Here is a 19,684-nt window from a genome sequence, read left to right as displayed (position 1 = left end):
CACATAGAGATATACAGGATTCCATGCTTATGGTTACTTTATGGGGACATTGGCAACTCGTAGACACCTATAAAGTTCTAACAGGACCAGACTGGGTAAATGCAATGTCCCCAATGATTGGGGTTTCCAGGACCAGGGGTCACAGTCTAACAATACAAGAAGGCCCTTTCGAACTGAGTTGAGGAGAAATTTCTTCATCGAGAGAGTGGGATTATCTGCCACAGAAAACAATTGAGCCCAAAACTCCATTAAATGTTTTCAATAAGGAGTTGGATACAATTCTGAGGAATAAAGGGATCAAAGGGTATGGGGAGAAAGCGGAATCAGGAGACTGAGTTGAACGATCAGCCATGATAGTACTGAGTGGTGGAGTATGCTCGAAGGGCTGAATGGCTTACCTCTGCTCCTGAGTTCTATACTTCTATGTTTTCTTGAAATGCTATTCAATAAATCCGCCTGCCTCATGCTAATCAGTCTACTCCACATGCCTGTCAACACATGGCTATACTTGTGTTTCTCTTCTGACGCTACCCACGATGTACTATTTATGTCTAATGAGGAGCAGCTCTGTGACATCATTGCACATTGCTCCAGGGTTCGAAATCCCTGACACAACATGCACAGATTCACAAAAACAGAAATTGTTGGAGAAACTCAGCAGGACAGGCGGTATCTGTGAAGTGGGAATAGAGTTAATGTTTCAAGTCCGGGGAGCCTTCATCAGAGAAGGAGAATTGAAGGAGGATTGACATACAAATTAATTTTGCTGACTTACATAGGGAAATTACACAAAAGGTTAAAGCCCACCCCAGAATTTGAAGATGTAATTTAGACAACATCAAATATTTCGCGTCTTTCATAGCATGAGGGCATCACTGGTTAGGCCAGCATTTACTGCCCATCCCTAATTTCCCAGAGGGCAGGTAAGAGTCAACCACATTGGTGTGGGTCAGGAGTCACATATGGGCCAGGATAGGTAAGGATGGCAGTTTCCTTTCCTAAATGGACATTAATGAACCAGATGGGTTTCCCCTGACAACTGGCAATGGATTCGCAGTCATCAATAGGCTCTTAATTCCAGATATTTATTAGATCCAAATTCCACCCTTTGCCATGGCAGTTTTCAACCCCAGAACATTATCTGGGTCTCTAGTCCAGCGATAATACCACTAGGCTGTTGCCTCCCCTAGCAACTGCTTTGACTAAACAGCACACAGATACTGCCAACATTTTAATGCCAGATTTTCTTATCAAGCTTTCACCTGCTCTCATTCACCCAACCCTACCATGTATTCTTTTCTTCTTTTGTCACTCATTTAGCCGGCTTCAAGTTAATATTTAAACGAAAGTTGGCCATTTAACTCCTTAGGCCTCTTCTGCTATTCAGTGAGATTGTATTGGACCTGTGACCTCACTCAATTGGCCACCAAAAATCAACCCACCGGTCTCAATTGGAAAGGTTTATTTTATCGATAGCAGCAATTCCCATTTGTGGAATGGAATCCAAGCTTTTATTTCCCTTTGTATTACACAGTCTCACTTTGATAACTCTGGCTCAAATGGTTAGACGATGCTCTATCGTAGGCCATGACTCACCAACCAGCAGAAATACTTTCTCTCTAATAACCTGATCAGGCCCCCTTGATATCTCAAAAAAAATTAAATAAACCTTTAGCCTCTTAAATCACAAAGAGTACTTTGTTAGTTTGTGTAGTCACCATGCAACTTAACCCTTGGAGTCCGGTCCTGGTATTCTGGAAAATGTATATTGCACTCCCTCCAAGGCCAATAAACCATTTTTTTATGTGTAATGCAGAGAACACTAAGGGGTAGCAGTGGTAAGGTGATAATGTTACTAGGCTAGTAATCCAGGACTCCGGGTTAGTACTATGTAGACTTGGATTTGAATCCCACTCCATGCCAACTTGTTGAAATTGGAATTCAGTTAAGAAATAACAAAATTAAAGAAAGTGGCCTAATAGTGACCATGTAATCTAATGGTGACCATGTAGCCACTGGTGAATCTCTTGAAAATCAATCCTACCAAGGTTCATGAACATACTGTCAGGAAGGACACCTGCTGTCCATATATGCTCTGGCCTATGTGTGAATTCTAACCCACTGCAAATCGTTTAATTCTTAACTGACCCCTGAAAAGGCCCTAGCAAGTCATTTAGATCAAAGGGTATTTAGGGATGTGCAATAAATGTCTCTCCAGCAATCAACAGCCACATCGTATTACACACAACTGAAAGAAAAACTATCCAAAGTACTCCAAGTGTGGTCTACAGCCATTGCAGAACAGGTAGTCTATCTTTCTCACCACAAAAGCCGGTAATAAATTAGACCTTTTTTCACGACTTATTTCTCCTAGATTCCTCTTAAATATTAAATCAGCTAAATTTGAACAATGTGTTCCATGTCCTTACCATTATGGGTAAAGAATTTTCTCTTCAATTCTCTGATTTCATATTATTTGATTTGATTAGATTCCCTACAGTGTGGGGCCCAACAAGTCCACACCGCCCCTTAGCGCATCCCACCCAGACCCATCCTCCTATAACACACACAACCCTGAACCCTATGGGCAATTTTAGCATGGCCATTCTACCCAGCCTGCACATCTTTGGGCTGTGGGAGGAAACCGGAGCACCCAGACGAAACCCACGCAGATACGGGGAGAATGTGCAAACTCTGCACAGACAGTTGCCCAAGGCTGGAATTGAACCCAGGTCCCTGGTGTCGTGAGGCTACAGGGCTAACCACTGAGCCACCATGCCGTCCCTGAAGAGAGGTTGTGTAGATTAGGATTATTTTCAGTAGAAAGATGGAGGTTGAGGGGAGACCTGATTGAGGTCTACAAAATCATGAGAGATACAAACAAGGTGGATAGCAAGGAGCTTTATCCCAAAGTGGATAATTACTCAGTTACGAGGGATCTCAATTACTAGGGGTCACGACTTCAAGGTAAGAGGGGAAAAGTTTCAGGGAGATATGTGTGGAAAGCTCTTTACGCAGAGGGTAGTGGGTGCCTGGAATGCATTGCCAGTGGAGGTGGTAGAGGTGGGCATGATAGCCTCATTTAAGATGTATCTGGACAGATACATGAATGGGCAGGGAGCAGAGGGATACACATCCTTGGAAAATAGGCAACAGGTTTAGATAGATGATCTGGATCGGCACAGGTTTGGAGGGCCAAAGGGCCTGTTCCTGTGCTGTAATTTTCTTTGTTCTTTTTTCTATTACTGCTGAAATATATAATTATTTTCTCCCTTTTTTTGACATCTATCCAATCAACCTCTGATATGTGCATTTTGTTAAAATGTTGTAGGATCGCCTATCGGAGAGATTGTGAAGATCCTTGGCATAATATGAAGAAAAGCATAGAATTCTCCCAGGGTCCAGGACAACATTCCTCCCTTAAACAAGAAGAATGTTGCTTCTCATGATATTCGTGACTGACTGTCCGTGAAGCGTAGGGCCAGGATGCCACTTCAAGGTATTTTTGTTTATGTCTTTTGTTTTTAAACTGCTCCATTTCCCAACACTTTGGGAAGGATTTTAACTGAGTTGGGTAAAACAGTGTTCAGTTCTGCATGTGGAAGACTTGCTCGCAATTTGGAGCGGCCAGTTTTGATAGTAAGAAAGAGAAGGAAGGGGATGAGTGAAACCCAAATTCAGCAAAGCCATTAGAACTCAGCGCCAAGTTCAAAATGAAGTCTATTTTTGTTGCTGCAATCTAGGACAAGAGCAGCAGATATATGGGAACACCACCAGCTCCGAGTTCCCCTCCGAGTCACTCACCATCCCGACTTGGAAATATCATTCCTTCACTGTGGCTGGGTCAAAATCCTGGAATTCCCTCCCTAAGGGCATTGAGGGTCAACCATCGTGGGTTCCAGAAGGCAGCTCACTACCACATTCTCAAAGGCAACTGGGGGTGGGCCAGAAATGCTGGCCAGCCAGCAACGTCCACATCCCACAAAAATGAATAGAATAAAAGGGACTGAAACACACGCCATGGAATTCACAAATTTGTGATGTCGAAATAAATTTTCTCAAAAGGTCTGCTGAACTGTCATGATTTTATTTATATCCCCTTGTTTTTCAGGCTATTTAATTAGACTCTGCCGCACGTCAGGGAAGATGTGCTAGCGCTGGAAGAGGTGCATCCAGGATGGAGAAACTGAGTTTTAAGGAAGGACTAGATAGGTTTAGACTGTTTCTTTAGAGCAGAGAAGACTGTGGGGAGACACAATTGAGGTATATAAGATTATGAGTGGCATGGACAGGATGAATAGAGAGCAGCTGTTCCCCTTGGTTGAAGGGTCAATCATGAGAGGGCATAGATTTATGGTAAGGGTGAGTAGATTCAGTGGAGATCTGGGAAAACATTCTTCCACTCAGCAGATATTGGGGACCTGGAATGCACTACCTGGAAGGTTAGTGGAGGCTGGGAAACTTACAACCTTTAAAAAAATACTTGGAAGAGAACTTCAAATATCATAACGCTCAAGAATACGGGACAAGTGCAAGAAATAGGGGCTAGTGTCCCTTCAGTGGTAATTATATTGGTGCAGATTCGATGGGCCAAAGGGCCTGTTCTACATTGTATGAGCAGTAGTCTGTGTGAGAGAACAAAATTTCTGCTGTGCTGGACTGCTCTCATTAACAGGCCACAGGGTCTAGTTGATAAGTATGGAGCTAGAGGAACACTGTAGGTCAGGCAGCATCACAGGGGCAGGAAAGTCAACATTTCATTTTGGGACTTTTCATCAGGATGAAGGATTTCAGCTCAAAGCATTGACTTTCCTGCTCCCCAGATCCTGCATGGCCTGCTGTGTTTTTCCAGCTCACATTCATCTACTCTGACTTCCAGCATCTGCAGTCCTTACAGTCTCCACAGGGTCTAGTGGGTATTCAAGCAGTTTCAGTAGTTACTTGTTGACAGTTCTCCTAGAGCTGGTTTTGAATGCTTGGCTGAGTTCATCAGGAATAGATTGACTTTTGTAATGGATACAGGCTTTTCTTTTATTTTAAAAATTCCTTTCGAGATTTGAAAACTCTGAATGGGCTGTCATGAATGGGATTTAATAGGAAGTCTGAAAACTGTGGATCCAGTTTAAGTTGCCCTGGAAGGTATAAGGGATTGTGGCAGGTTGTATGTGGGGAGGTAGGGTGTGATATGAGTTGACATTGACAGTAAGTGGGTTCTTGGTAATGTTTAGGGGCATGAGTCGGCATGGAGGGTATAAGGGATGATGAAGTAGGTGTGTACATGAGTTGGCATGGTGAATTTAAGGAGACGAGGGTGGAGTTTGGGGTTGGCATGAAGGCTATTGGGGCTATAAGGATTGAGTGAGAGGGCCATGAATTGATATGCAAGTTATAAAGAGCTACGGGCATGGGAGGTGGTATGAGAGATGAGAAATGTTATAATGTTTTGGATCGGTCCCAGGGAATTGAGGTGGACTTTCCAACCAGCCCATCGCAGCACTTAGCTTGGCTCTGCTTCTAGGGCTGGCATGCCCAGCATTAACCAGCATTGTGCCCACACCACTCAAGAGTAAAAATCAAAACTATTTTCCCAATGCAGGTCAGAAAATTTCTTGATCAGAGATAATGGGAACTGCAGATGCTGGAGAATCCAAGACAACAAAGTGTGAAGCTGGATGAACACAGCAGGCCAAGCAGCATCTTAAGAGCGTATCCTAGGAAATTTCTTGACTCAAGCTTTAGTGACCAAAATTCTAGGTCTCATGGAACCACAATGTCAGGCCAACCTTACCCTTGCAAAGTGGGACTTCGACTCATTATGAACAAATTTCTGATGCTTCCAAATATGTTCACCTCAACAAAGGACAAAGAAACAAAGGGAAACATATTGACAAATATGTGGAGAACTGTTTTCTCTGGAGCATCAGAAGCTGATGGGTAACCTTACAGAAGTTTGTAAACTCACAAGGGGCATACCTAGGGTGAATAGACAAGGTCTTTTCGCCGGGGTAGTTGTGTCCAAAATTATACGGCATAGGTTTAAGGTGAGAGGGCATTTAAAAGGGACCTAAAGGGCAGCTTTTTCACACAGAGGGTGGTGTGTGTATGGAATAAGCTGCCAGAGGAAGTGGTGGAGGCTGGTCCAATTACAGCACTTAAAAGGCAGCTGGATGGGTGTATGAACAGGAAGGGTTCAGAGGGATATGGGCCAAATGCTGGCAAATGGGACTAGATTAATGTTAGGTATCCAGTATTCACAAGTTGGGCTGAAGGGTCTGTTTCCATGCTACACATCTCTACAACTCTATGACACTAAGTTGTGCCTTCATTTTGAACATGTTATTTATGCCCATACCTAGTCTCACTTTGAAGGACTGTCTGCTTTTGGGAACTTCAGTCTTCTGGCTTTTTTTACTTTTCTGAGGCACTTTTGTTGAAGCAGGTATGTTTGAGTTGTTTTCTACCCTTTGCCAGTACATTTTCACAGACCGCAGCCACCTGTCGATAAAATCATACCGTTAGAAAATCTCTGTAAAACGTTCAGGTTCTTAACATAAAATTAACAGCATTAGGGCTAAGCCATTTGAGCCTACTGTTGCACCATTTAACCTACATTACGAATCAATGTTTGAGTGATATTATTCTACACCTCTGCTCCAGATAGGTAGGCCTCTCAGTCTACGGGAAGGGACATTACCACTGCATTTCATGAAGGCCCACTGTTGCACTTTGGTGTTCATGCTTGACATGAACTTCCTCACACCTTTTTGCCTTTGGCCTTATCAGTATAACTTCCTGTGACTTTCCACCAAATATTTATCTGATTTTTCCTATTTTTTATTTTGCTTTTTTTTTAAAGTAATCCACAATCAAATCACCCTTTTAACACAGTAAACAATTAATGGAGGGAGAGGGAAGGATAGAGAGGTTCAAATTAAAATGGAGTTGGAGTGTGAAATAATGCACTCCAAACCACATGAGGCCCACCTCACTCTAAATACCCCAAAGGGTGTTGATGGAAACCCATGTTCCCTCTCTAAGGATACTTGACTGCAAGCACAGTTACAGAGGTAGGGGTGGCATGGTGGCTCAGTGGTTAGCACAGCTGCCTCACAGCGCCAGGGACCTGGGTTCGATTCTACTGTCTGTGTGGAGTTTGCAAGTTCTCCCCGTGTCTGCGTGGGTTTCCATCGGGTGCCTCAGTTTCCTCCCACAGGCCAAGGAAGTGCAAGTTGGGTGGATTGGCCGTGCTAATTTGCCCATCAGGGATGTGTAGGCTAGGTATGTTAGCCATGGGAAATGCAGAGCTAAAGGGATGGGTCTGGGTAGGATACTCTTCAAAGGGTTGGTGTGGACTTGTTGGGTTGAATGGCCTGTTTCTACACTGTGGGAATTCTGTGGAAGAAGGGCCAGGCAGTCAGTTGATGTCTCCTTATCTGTCCTATTCACCTTGTGCGAGCAAATTCCACATGCTTATTACTCCCTGCTGAAAGAATCCCCCTGGGGTGAATTCTGTTTCAAAAGAGAGCCATACTTGAAACGTTAACTCTGTTTCACTCTCCACCAGAGCTGCCAGATTTACCGAGTTTCTCTAGCACCTATTGTTTTTATACCATCATAGAGTCAGACTGCATGGGAACAGACCCCTCATACCAAATAGTCCACACCAACTATATTCCCAAGCTAATCCCAAATGCCTGTGCTTGGCCCATATTCCTCCAAGCCTTTCCTATTCATGAGCTTATCCCAGTGTCTCTGAAATGTCACTGTACCTGCATCCACCACTTCCTCTGGAAGTTCACACCACACAGGAGACACTCTCTGCATAAAATAGTCGCCCCTCATGTCCTTTTTAAATCGTTTTCCTCTCATCTTAAGAATATGCCCTGTAGTTTTAGACACCCCCACCCTATGGAAAAGACCTTTGCTCTTCACCCTATCTATGCCCCTCACGATTTTATAAATCTCTGTAAGATCACCCCTCAACTTCAGTAAAAAAAATTCCCAGTCTTTCCCTGTCTATTTTTATAACCATCTGTTCCTGGTCAATCTTTCTGAACCCTCTCCAGTTTAATAACAGGCCTTTGTAAAATGTGAGCACCTCGATTAGGAATTGCATCATTTTTCTCATGTCCAGAGAGAAAAGGCCCAGGCTGGTGGGCTGTAATCCCTCTACTCTGGTATCAACCTCATGAATATTTTGTGATTATGGAATAAAAACACAGAATTGTTCCTGTCTAGGAGACCATTCTAGCCAGATGGGATCAGTTTAGTTTGGGATTATGCTCGGCATGGACAGGTTGGACCGAGGGGTTTGTTTCTGTGCTGTGTGACTCTATGGCTCTATGCCCAGTGCATCTCTGCAAGACCGCTCCAGCTAGCCATTTCCAAGAAGTTCTGCACTTTTTTTCTTTCCTTTTCAGACGAGGAATCTTCTCCCTATTCAATACAAACATTGACCATGGCTCCATGACACTCTCACTGGGGATCCTAACCACTCGCCATGTCTAAAGATTTCCCATCATTATGTTGCCATTTCTCCTTTGACTAATTGCTGTAAATGATACCTTCTGGCTCTCAATCGTTCCATGGAGAGGAACAAATCTTTTTTTTCCCTTGCTTCATTTTCTCATCCACGGGCTGTGGGGTGCAGTGGGGCAGGTTGACCCATCCCTAATTGTTCTGGAGGAGGTCTTGGCAAGCTGCCTTCAGGATCACAGAAATAACCAATACAGTCAAAGGCCATTTGGCCCATTCTGCCTGTACCAGCTCTTCGAAAGGGCGAGCCAATCATTCCCATTCTCCTGCCTAGCAATCATCTCTTTTTTCTCCAAACCCATTTTTGATCTGATTGAATATTTCCCCAGCATCCTTCATCCAGGAATTCCAGATCACTGGAAGGCTAGCCACACAACTGAAACCTGGGTAGTGAGGGCTTAACCCGCACTATGCAGATATGAAATAAGACATGAAATGGTACGATTAATTCTAAGCGATAAAGTAAGTGCGAAATGGTTTGGTGCCAAATTACTGAGTCAAGTCTTCTGGATTGCTGATTGTCGCGGACAAAGCCAGAAAAGGGCAACGGATTAAGGCCAACAGATGTTCCCAGACTTCAGCACCAATCTCTCCACCCAAACAGTGAACCTGTAACACAAAGATAACTGTTCACACTTTCACATCACACTCCCCCTCTCAAGGTCAATGGTGCGGAAGTAACAAGAGCTAATCAAGGGTAACTTGGGTAAGACTGTTAAGAAATACACAACTAAGATTTTTTTTCTTTATTTATTGATTTTTTTTGTCACATATATAAACGATTTGGATGAAAATATCTGACTAGCAAGTTTGCATACAACACAAAAATTGGTAGAGTCGTGGTTATTGAAGGAGATTGTGAAAGGATACAGCAGGATATCAGTTGAAAAGTTGGGTGGAGAAATGGCAGATAGAGTTTAATCCAGACAAGTATGAGGCGATGGAGGTCAAATGCAACAGGAACAGTAAATGGCAGAATCCTTAGGAACATTTATATACAGAGGGTTTTGAGCACAAATCCACAACTCCCTGAAAGTGACAACACAAGTGGATAAGGTGGTAAAGAAGGTGTGTGGCATGCTTGCCTTCATCAGTTGAGTACCAGTATTGGCAAGTCATATTACAGCTGTATGTAACTTTGGTTAAGCCATATTTGGAGTACTGTGTGCAGTTCTAGTTGCTGCGCTGTGGGACCACTCTCTCCATGACTCCCTTGTTCGCTCCACACTGCCCTCCAACCCCACCACACCCGGCACCTTCCCCTGCAACCGCAGGAAAGAAGAAAAAATACCTACTAACCTCATCCCACCTCCTTGACCTGTCCGTCTTCCCTGGACTGACCTATCCCCTCCCTACCTCCCCACCTACACTCTCTCCACCTATCTTCTTTACTCTCCATCTTCGGTCCGCCTCCCCCTCTCTCCCTATTTATTCCAGTTCCCTCTCCCCATCCCCCTCTCTGATGAAGGGTCTAGGCCCGAAACGTCAGCTTTTGTGCTCCTGAGATGCTGCTTGGCCTGCTGTGTTCATCCAGCCTCACATTTTATTATCTTTACCAAAATGTTGCCTGGGTTGGAGTGCATTAGGTCTACAGACAGGTTGGAGACACCTGGTTTGTCATCACTCGAGCATCAGATAATATACAACAGACAATAGACAGTAGGTGCAGGAGTAGGCCATTCGGCCCTTCGAGCCAGCACCACTATTCAGTATGATCATGGCTGATCATCCACAATCAGTATCCTGTTCCTACCTTATCCCCATAACCCTTGATTCCACTATCTTTAAGAGCTCTACCCATCTCTTTCTTGAAAGCATCCAGAGACTTGGCCTCCACTGCCTTTTGGGGCAGAGCATTCCATATATCCATCACTCTCTGGGTGAAGAAGTTTTTCCTCAACTCTGTTCTAATTGGCCTACCCCTTATTTTTAAACTGATATTGAGGGGTATACTGGGGTATAAAAGAGGGGTGTAAAAGATATTGAGGGGTATACTGACAAAAGCATACAAAATTATGAGAGCCGCGGATAGGATGGATAGTCAGAGTCTCTTTTCCAAGGGTGGAAATGTCAAATACTTTGGATCACAGGTTTAAGGTACGTAAAGCGTAAGGAAAAAAACAAAGGAAGTTTTTTATACGGATGGAGATAAGCGCCTGGAATTCATTGCCAAAAGCAGATATGATGGCAACATTTAAGATGCATTTAGACAGACAGGGAGTTGGCAGACACTGACCATGTGCAGGCAAATAGGATTACTTTAGAATGGTATCATGGTTGGCACAGACATGATGGACCAAAGACCCTGTTCTTGTGTTATACTGTTCTATGTACAATGTTAAGGCATCTGAACATCCCCAGCAAGGCCAGCATTTATTGTCAGTCCCTAATTCCCTAAATTAGTGTAAGTTGACCCACAATAAAGTTGGAGATGAAATTCCAAGATTATGTGAACACATTTATGGAGATGGAGTGGCCTAATGCGATTATCGCTGGACTATTAATCCAGAGAACCTAGTGATACTCCTGGGACCTGAGTCGAATCCTGCCACAGCAGATGGTGGAACTTGAATTCAATTAATATCTGGAATTAAGAGTCTAACAATGACCTTGAAACCGTTGTTAGGAGAAAATCCCATCTGATTCACTAATGTCCTTAAGAGAAGGACATCTGCCATCCTAACCTGGCCTGGCCTGGCTCCAGGCCCACAGTAATGTGATTGATTCTTAATTGCCCTCTGAGCAAATAAATGCAGGCCTAGCCATTGATGCCCACTCCCCACAAATGAATTAAAAAGAACTGTTGGATAGCGATAGGTAGGTGTAAATAACCTTTTGATGAGAAATTATTATGCAGTAACAGCTGATTAGGATGTTACTATCAGCACAAATAATACAATACAATAAAGTGGTAAGCCATACACCACTATTTGATGGGTACATCACATGCATGAATAAATAAATGTTTAAACTGGTTTAAAGAGGAGCCAAAGGCTTAATATCACTCATTTAGAAGGATTCTGAGAACAGGCAGCAGTTGCTCCTGTTTACAGAGAGTTGGGAAGGTATGGAAATAGCTTCCACGATTAACAGCTGAGGCAGAAACCTTGGCAAGAGTCAGGAATAGATAGCAGACATAGATAGAGCACTGAAGGTTGATGATATGTCAGGATAGGGTTGATAACTGAGATTGGGCAACCTGTAGCTCACCAACAAAACTGCTCTGCGTCTATAATGTCTTGCAGGGTTTCAAATGAATGGCTAGCAAGAACAGGAATTCTGCCACATTTGAGTCTCCCCCGTGAAGGGTATCAATTGTTGGATATCAATTGTTGCAATCCCCAGTTGAACTGATCTAATTAAATAGAGATCAGGAATCTCACACAGAAATACTATCACATGCAGTCAGATCTGGACAGTGTCCTAAACGAGGAGCTATTTTTAATAGGGAAGGCAAAATGAACTACAGCTACTTTGTCCTGTTAGGACAAGGATGAGAGTGATCTGACGCAGATTTTGAAAATTATGGAATGATTTAAAAGAGTAGAATTTGAGGAAGTGTCTCCATTGTAGGTAAGAGCGGAATGTGGAGCGATAAGTATAAGATAGTCGCTAACAAATCCCACAGGGAATTCAGGAGACTCTTCTTCACCCAACAAGTGATTAGAAAGAGATACAGGACCAGGAATAGGCCATTCAGCCCATCTACTCAGCTCCATCATTCAATGTAGATCTCGTCGACCACATGAGTATTTGGGGTGAATAGACAGATGCAATTTAGGGGAAGCTCAATACATAAAGGGGAAAGGTTACATGGATGAAGTTAGAAGATGAACAGTGAGAGTGGAGGAAGAGGGGTGTGCCTGGTGCCAACTATTAATCACAGCATGCACCATTTGCAGCAAATGGCCTGTTACCATGCTGCAAATCTGTTGCAAACATGTTTCGGGGGATCCACATAGCTTACTCTGGAACCTTACTGGCAAATGTAGGCCGGAACCTAATCAAACCACAGGGAGGGAGGTGACACACTGGCTGCCATTTTACAACAGCATCCAATTAAGAGACTGCAACGAGAGCCTGTGTCCATCTGAGGAGTGTGCCAGCACATCTGAACACTGCCAGCTCTATCAGAGGCTGTTGCTGCGCAGGGAGCCACTGCAGAGTCTTTAGGACAGTATAAGAGGGCAACTTCAATGTGAGGAACTCTCTTAGAGCCAGTACAATTTAGTATCAACTATTCTGGGATCAGGAAAGCAGATCTCCTCCTCCACCCTCAACACCCACCTCCCTGGATGTCACCTGGGATGTTGGGGGTGGGCAAGGAAGGCACCCTCAATGGATCATGGAGTAACCACATGGGGATCTATGCCAAGAAGCCAGTTGCGTGGCCATGGTGATTGTAAGACACAGAAGCAGAAGTAAGCCATTCAGCTCATCAAGTCTGGTCTGTCGTTTGATGATGCCATGGCTGATCTGAACATCCCCACCTCCATTTTGCTGCCTTTTCCCCATAACACTTGATTGCATTCCTGATTAAAAATTTGTCCGTCTCAGCCTTGAATACATTCAACAACCTAGCCTTAATGGCCCTCTGCTCTAAAGAGCTCTATGATTCACAACCTCTGAGGGAAGAAATTCCTCCTTATTTCTGTTTATAATGCATGCCCCTGTCCCCACCCCAAACCTTCGGGTCTTAGACTCTGTCACAAGGGAAGACAAACTTCCCATATCTACCATGTGAGGTCACGTAAGAGTCCAATATGGTTCAACAAAGTCCCCTTTCATTCTTCTATATGCCAATATGAATTGGGCTCATCTACTCATATTTTCTTCATGGACAGTCCTTCCATACCAACTATGAGTCTAGTGAACCTTTTCTGGACTGCCTCCAATGCCAGTACCTCGGCCCTTAGATTAGGGAGCAAAGCTGGCCGCAGTATTCCAACTGTGGTCTGACTCGTGCCTTGCATTGTTTTAACAAAATTTCCATACTTTTTGACTCCGTACCCTTTGAAATAAAGACCAACATTCCATTTGTTTTTCCCTACCTCATCAAAGATGACATATTGAATCCTGTTAACCCAATCCTGTAGATGAGGAGACAGCAGGAGAATTTCTAGACACTGCGGGACTGTTACGAGGATCTGTAAGTAAAGGATGTATCAGCATAACAAGCAGAATTCACCATTGTTTACAATAAATCTTTCATTCTCCGCGAACCAGGGCTCATTCAAAGCTCTGCTGCTCATAACCCACAACACCAGGTTATAGTCCAACAAGTTTATTTGGAAACCGAGCTTTCAGACATAGGAAGGGGCTGAGCTCCAAACGGTTGCATTTTCAAATAAACCTATTGGACTAAATCTTGGTGTCATGTGATTTCTGACCTTGCCCACCCCAGTTGAACACCGGCACCTCCACATCATGGTTCATGACCTAAAATAAGGGAAGGATACTCATGGGGCATCTGTAGAAAAGTAGTAATGTCATTGCACTAATAATTTGAAAGCCCAGGTAAATGAGTTGGGGACACGTAGGTTCAAATCCCACCATGGTTACCAGTAGAATCTGAACTCAATTAATCAAATCTAGAATTAAAGCTCAACTCAGTAATTGTGACAATGAAAGCATCACCAACTGGCTAGCAAATGCTCTCAGAGGGAGGAAATCTTTACCTAGTCTGATGATGAAAGCCAATATAGGCCAGAGGGCCATAAGGCTGCTTTCTCATTAGAGAAGGGAGGATTATTAGGGCTGAGGTAAACCTGGGGGTCACCACACCTCAGGCAAAGGGGCAAGATTGTGAAGGAAAAGCCTTTGTAGTAATCTCAACCAGCGTGGAAATTGAACCGGGGCTGTTGGTGTCATTGTGCATCATGTGCCAGCTTAATGACAGTCTGACCCCTGCATGTAACCTCAGAAAGCCAGCAATGTGGTTGACTCTTAACTGACCTATGAAATGGCCAAACAATCTATTGATGTCAAGGCCACTAGGGATGGACAACAAATTTTAGCCTTTCTAATGACACCCACAAAAGAATACATTTTTTAAAAACGGCCATGTCTTGTTTTCCCACAATCCCTTGCTTACCAGATACTCTTGGCCCCTGGTCCCTGAAAAGCTCAATTTTCAAATTTGAACCCATTTGCTCTAGACCCTCAACAGCTTCATTCTCTCAATCGGTGCTACCTGCTTGTGTTGTTCAAACCGTCAAAAATAATATATGTTCCTGCAGTCTGACCCAGCTGGGCCTGCAGATGTCCAGATCCCAAACTCTGGAATTCTTTCACCAAATCCGTCTCACCACCAAAAATAAATTTCAAAGGGCATTGGATAGGCACTTGAGAATGAGGAACTTACAGGGTTTCCGATTGTAAAAATGGGAATGGGGGAGCAATGGCACCTTCACAGACATGGATGGGCTGATTGGCCTCCTTCGGTTCAATATGTTTCCAGGGGTCTAAGTCACTCCTTGAAATTGACTTGATTGATCACGCATTCTCACGGAACATGAGATTCAGCAGCAAGAGGTGACGGAGAGGGAGAACACATGGAATGTTCTGTCACAGGAAACAAAAGAATCTTTTTGGTAGAAAGAGGTCTGAAGGGAAAGGAGAGCAGACAAAGGATTTCCTCAGCATAACGTAACCCACATAGCGTAAATAGTTCCTTGTTATCCCTAATTCGCCTCTGGTTTGTAATGACCTAGCACTAATGGAACTTGGAATCACTGCTTCCTGATCTTTGTGCCTTCTGTATATTCAAATCTCCTGTTAAGATTAATGTTAAAATTTGTCTAATTATGCTGTTGTGAAGTATCATGGGAATGTTGACTATGGTGATGGCGCCATTTGAAGGGAAGCTAGTGTTATTATAGTTAAGGATTTATTATTATCACTGTGGTTTTCAATGGTTTAATATCTATTAATCATCCTCGGTAACTTGTGTTTTGTTTACACTTTTTGTTTATTGAAATCAGAAATAAAAGGCATGGCTGTTGGAGCCGAGACAGCCAGCAACTCAGAGATCCTGAGCTCATAATTTAAGATGAGTTGGATAAAATGACCGACTGATTGTTTGAACAAAACCAGAGGTAGTTAACACCTTTCCAGCCCAGGCATGCTCGTGACTCTGCGCCCACATGATAGGGGTCAAGCCCATGGCACCGTCAGGGTAATGGTAGGATTGGGATGCGAACACATGAGTGAATGTGAATGCTTCAGAGTAGTCCTAGCAGGAGAAGGCCCCTCTTGCTTGTCCCACCAGTCAATGAGATCAATCAGTGAGTAGTTAGGCTCTGGAAATGTGGTGGAGGCAGGTTCAGTCAAGTAGGCATTGGATGTGCACGAGTTTGGGGTGAAATCAGGAGATTGACACTAGGTACTAAAGCTGGTGCAGGCACGGTGGACCAAATGGCTCCATCTCCACCATAACAAGTCTGATCTAATCATGGTCTTGACTCCTGCCTACCTCTGATACCTTTTGACCCGCTTCTTAGTTCCGATACATCTGGGGTGTCAAAGCACAATGATGTTCAAAAGGGTAATTGGATTTGGAGAATGCTATTGAAGATTCTTCTCCCTGGAAGTTATAAACATTTCGCTGACTGTTGTGTTACATAATAGAATGGGGAACATACCTGGCACTCATGAATGTGTTGGTGATAGTCTCTTGTGAAATATCCACACACCACCATACCATTTGGTAATGATTTGGTAAATCTTCCATAGACAGTTGCCACCACTTGGTTGACAAGGGCCTAACAAAAGGAGGCAGATGATCTAGTTGTAATTAAGGCAAGAAATTCTGCTGGGGCTGCAACTGAAGAGCAGATGAGAGGCGCACCCAGAGGAAGTCAGCATTAATACATCAGGGAGCAGCATTCCACTAATTTCATTTTCCCTGAGTGAACCTCCAAGGCAATTTTTGGAAACAAACATCAACACTATGAGCGACATTGGCCTTTCAGTCATCATGTACGGGTCCTCAGAGCCACATGCAATGGCACAGTTTGGAGGAAACGTTGCCTTACTGTCAGCACCGAAGTAATGTGAAGAAGCAAATCAAGCAATATAGAGTGGGCACACTTTTTGAGGCCTACATCACTTACAGCGTTGGAGAGATAAATCACTCACCTACGCGTGCCTGGCCCACTCTGAGTTCAAAGGGGGAGCAGAAAAAATAATAAGGACATCACAGAAAATCTGCAAATTCATTGGTTGGTAAGAAACAGTCGTTCAGGACTGTTTTTAAAGCGCAGCAAAAGTTAAAAGTGTCCTATTTTTAAAGAAGATATCATTGAGAGAAATGAGGAATAAGGGGGGAAAAATCAGGGTGAATACAACAAAGTCATATAAGTAATCCAAAATAGAATAAAGCTAACAATATGGAAATAATTGTAAGACATGGTAGCTCTGCTCAGTCGAGCGGAATGCATGGCCCATAACTCAGTGGGAAGTCATGGTGTGTCCTTGAAAATGACTTGTTTCAGAAATTTGGTCTCTGGGTTTCAGAGCTTGAGCAGTGCCTGAAGACACTAAGGTGCATCCACCAGACTGAATGATACTTGGACAGCATATTTCAGAGAATGGTACCACCACAGCCCTTTGAAATGTTGGTGTAAACCAGATGGGCCAAACTGCCTGCTTCCACTCTGTATGGATTCTATGATTCTATGGCTGAGTGTTAAATATTCCTGGGTACAAGGCGATCAGAAAAGATAGAAATATAAGGAGAAGGATAACTGTGTTGGTTAAGGAGGGAGCATAGAAGGCTGGAGAAAGAAGACATTGAAGAAGATTCAAGGGCAGGATGGATTTGTCTCGAACTAAGGAATGGAAAGGTACAATTACATTGGTCAGTGTAGTCCATAACCACCTACTAGTGGGATGAATGTAGAGGAACAAATATGAGGGGAAGTTATCACATTTCCTGCATGACAGCAACGAATGCACTTTCGAAAGCACTTCACTTGCTGTGAAACTCTTTGATACATCGAGAGGCTATGAACGGCAATTGCGAAATGCAAACTTTTTTCTCTGTAGCCCTGCTGCATTAGTGGGTAGACTCCTTACCTTGGTAGGTGAAACATACACCAAAATGCCAGTGTCACTGCCCCTCAGCACTTTTTCCATACAGTAGTAAGATGCGTAAGTTTTCCCTGATGACGTTGGAGCTACAATCACAGCAGATTCATTGTTGTCCACAGCATCTAACAGCTCCCTCTGAAATCCAAACACAGAAAAGTCAGACATATTGAAAACTCTAGCTCAACACACATCTTCACAACCCCCCGGGTTATTCGTCACAAGTAGAGAGATTCTGTTTACTTCTTAATTCATTCATGAAATGACAGCATCACTGGCCAGCCCAGTATTTATTGCCCATTCCTAATTGCCCAGAGGGCAGTTGAGAGTCAACCACATTATTGTGGGTCTGGAGTCACATGTAGGCCAGACCAGGTAAGGAAGGCGGTTTCCTTCCCTCAAGGGGATTAGTGACCCAGGGGGGTTTTCCTGACAATCGGCAATGGGTTCATAGTCATCTTTAAGATCTTAATTCCAGATTATTATTGAATTCAAATTCCACCATCTGCTGTGACGGGATCTGAACCCAGGTTCCCTTAACATTATGTGGGTCTTGGATTAATAGTCTGGCGACAATGCTACTGGACCATCACCTTCCCATTAATTGTAGGGTTATGGAAAAGGATTAGGACCCTGGGACTGGGGGGGTGCTCTTTGGACAGTTACTACAGACTTAATGGGCCAAATGACCTCTTTCCACACTGTGGAGACTCTATGATTCCAATTAGGCAGGGGGTGAGCTGACGAACCAATTAGCGATCCACGGGGTAGGAGCTACCTGACAGATAGCAGCAGACAAAGCAGACAGTGGTAATCTCGGCCTGAAATGTCAGCCTTCCTGCTCCTCTGATGCTGCTGGGCCTGCTGTGTTCCTCCAGCTCCACACCTTGTTATCTCAGTGGTAATGTTAGGGATTCCACCAATCCCTTGGCAAATAAAGGCCAGGCCTTCAGTTGCCTCTACAACTCCCTCCCACCCCCTTCTCCCTCTCAAACTCCCTTTAAATAAACTTCTGCTCCTCTGATCAATGTTTTCATGAGCTGGCTTAGAATGTAGCTCAGTGTCAAATCCTGGTTAATAATGACGCTGTCAACCATCTTGCAGCAATCTACATCACTGGAGATGTTTTATTGTTTCAATTTGTTGTTGAGATTGTGAAATATGAAACACATACATTTTCATCAAACAAGGAATGCCAATGCTGATTGTAAACCACAGAACAAGGGAGTGGAGTGAATCTTTCAGGAACTAAACATTGTAAAAAACTCACAATTTGATTTTCTCCATTAATGTTCTCTGCACCTGTTCACTTCCAGGTGGTGTCCTGAAACTACAGGAATACTTAAACCTCTATCAAAACAGTCTTTAAAAATCCAACCTGCAAGGTGTTAGGCACCTGCCTGCTGTATGTACACCGTGCCTTTAAGAGAATCATAGAGTCAAACAGCATGGAAATAGACTCCAATCTGTCCATGCCGACCATGCTCCAAAGTTAAACTAGCCCCACTTGCCTGCTCCTGGCCCATGCCCCTCCTAACGTTTCCTATTCATGAACTGATCCAAATGTCTTTTAAACATAACTGCAACTGCATCCAACACTTCCTCTGGAAGCTCATTTCACACACGAAACACTCTTTGCAATAAAACTGCCCCATCAGGTCCTTTTTAAGTCTTCCTCCTTTCCTTTTAAACTTTAAAGATTCCATTATGTGTTTGTATCTACAATGCTAGGACTCTACCTGCCATTTGGTACACTATGGGATTGCAATGCTGCATCCACAGAAATTAGTGAGCTACTTCCAAACATACATTAAAAACTTAAGAGCCAGGTCCAGGAATAGGCCATACAACTCCTCGAGCCTGATCTGCCATTTAATACTATCACGACTGATCTCATCTTGGCCTCAACTTCACTTTCCTGCCTGACCTCCATCAACTTTAAACCATTACTAATGAAAAATCTGTCGACCTTTGCCTCGAATTAATTCAGTGTCCCAGAATCCACTGCACTTGGGGGTAGTGAATTGCACAGATTCATGACCCTTTGAGAGATGTAATT

General features: G+C 43.6%; 1 protein-coding gene across 1 annotated transcript in view; it reads right to left on the bottom strand.

Annotated features, from left to right (window-relative positions):
• The window catches only part of LOC125449328 (probable ATP-dependent RNA helicase DDX60), a 143,554-nt gene that overhangs the window by 66,702 nt on the left and 57,168 nt on the right, over positions 1-19,684 (bottom strand). The window contains exons 16-20 of the mRNA XM_048525033.2: positions 17,614-17,763; positions 16,179-16,298; positions 13,587-13,682; positions 9,029-9,144; positions 6,353-6,495 (exon numbers count right to left, since the gene is read on the bottom strand). Of these exons, the coding sequence (XP_048380990.1) occupies positions 6,353-6,495; positions 9,029-9,144; positions 13,587-13,682; positions 16,179-16,298; positions 17,614-17,763 (625 nt within the window). The remainder of the gene's footprint in view (positions 1-6,352; positions 6,496-9,028; positions 9,145-13,586; positions 13,683-16,178; positions 16,299-17,613; positions 17,764-19,684) is intronic.

This window comes from Stegostoma tigrinum, chromosome 3 (assembly GCF_030684315.1).
Source record: "Stegostoma tigrinum isolate sSteTig4 chromosome 3, sSteTig4.hap1, whole genome shotgun sequence".
Lineage (NCBI taxonomy): Eukaryota > Metazoa > Chordata > Chondrichthyes > Orectolobiformes > Stegostomatidae > Stegostoma > Stegostoma tigrinum.
The sequence above is the reverse complement of the archived record's forward strand: the minus strand, read 5'-3'. Positions and strand labels throughout refer to the sequence as shown.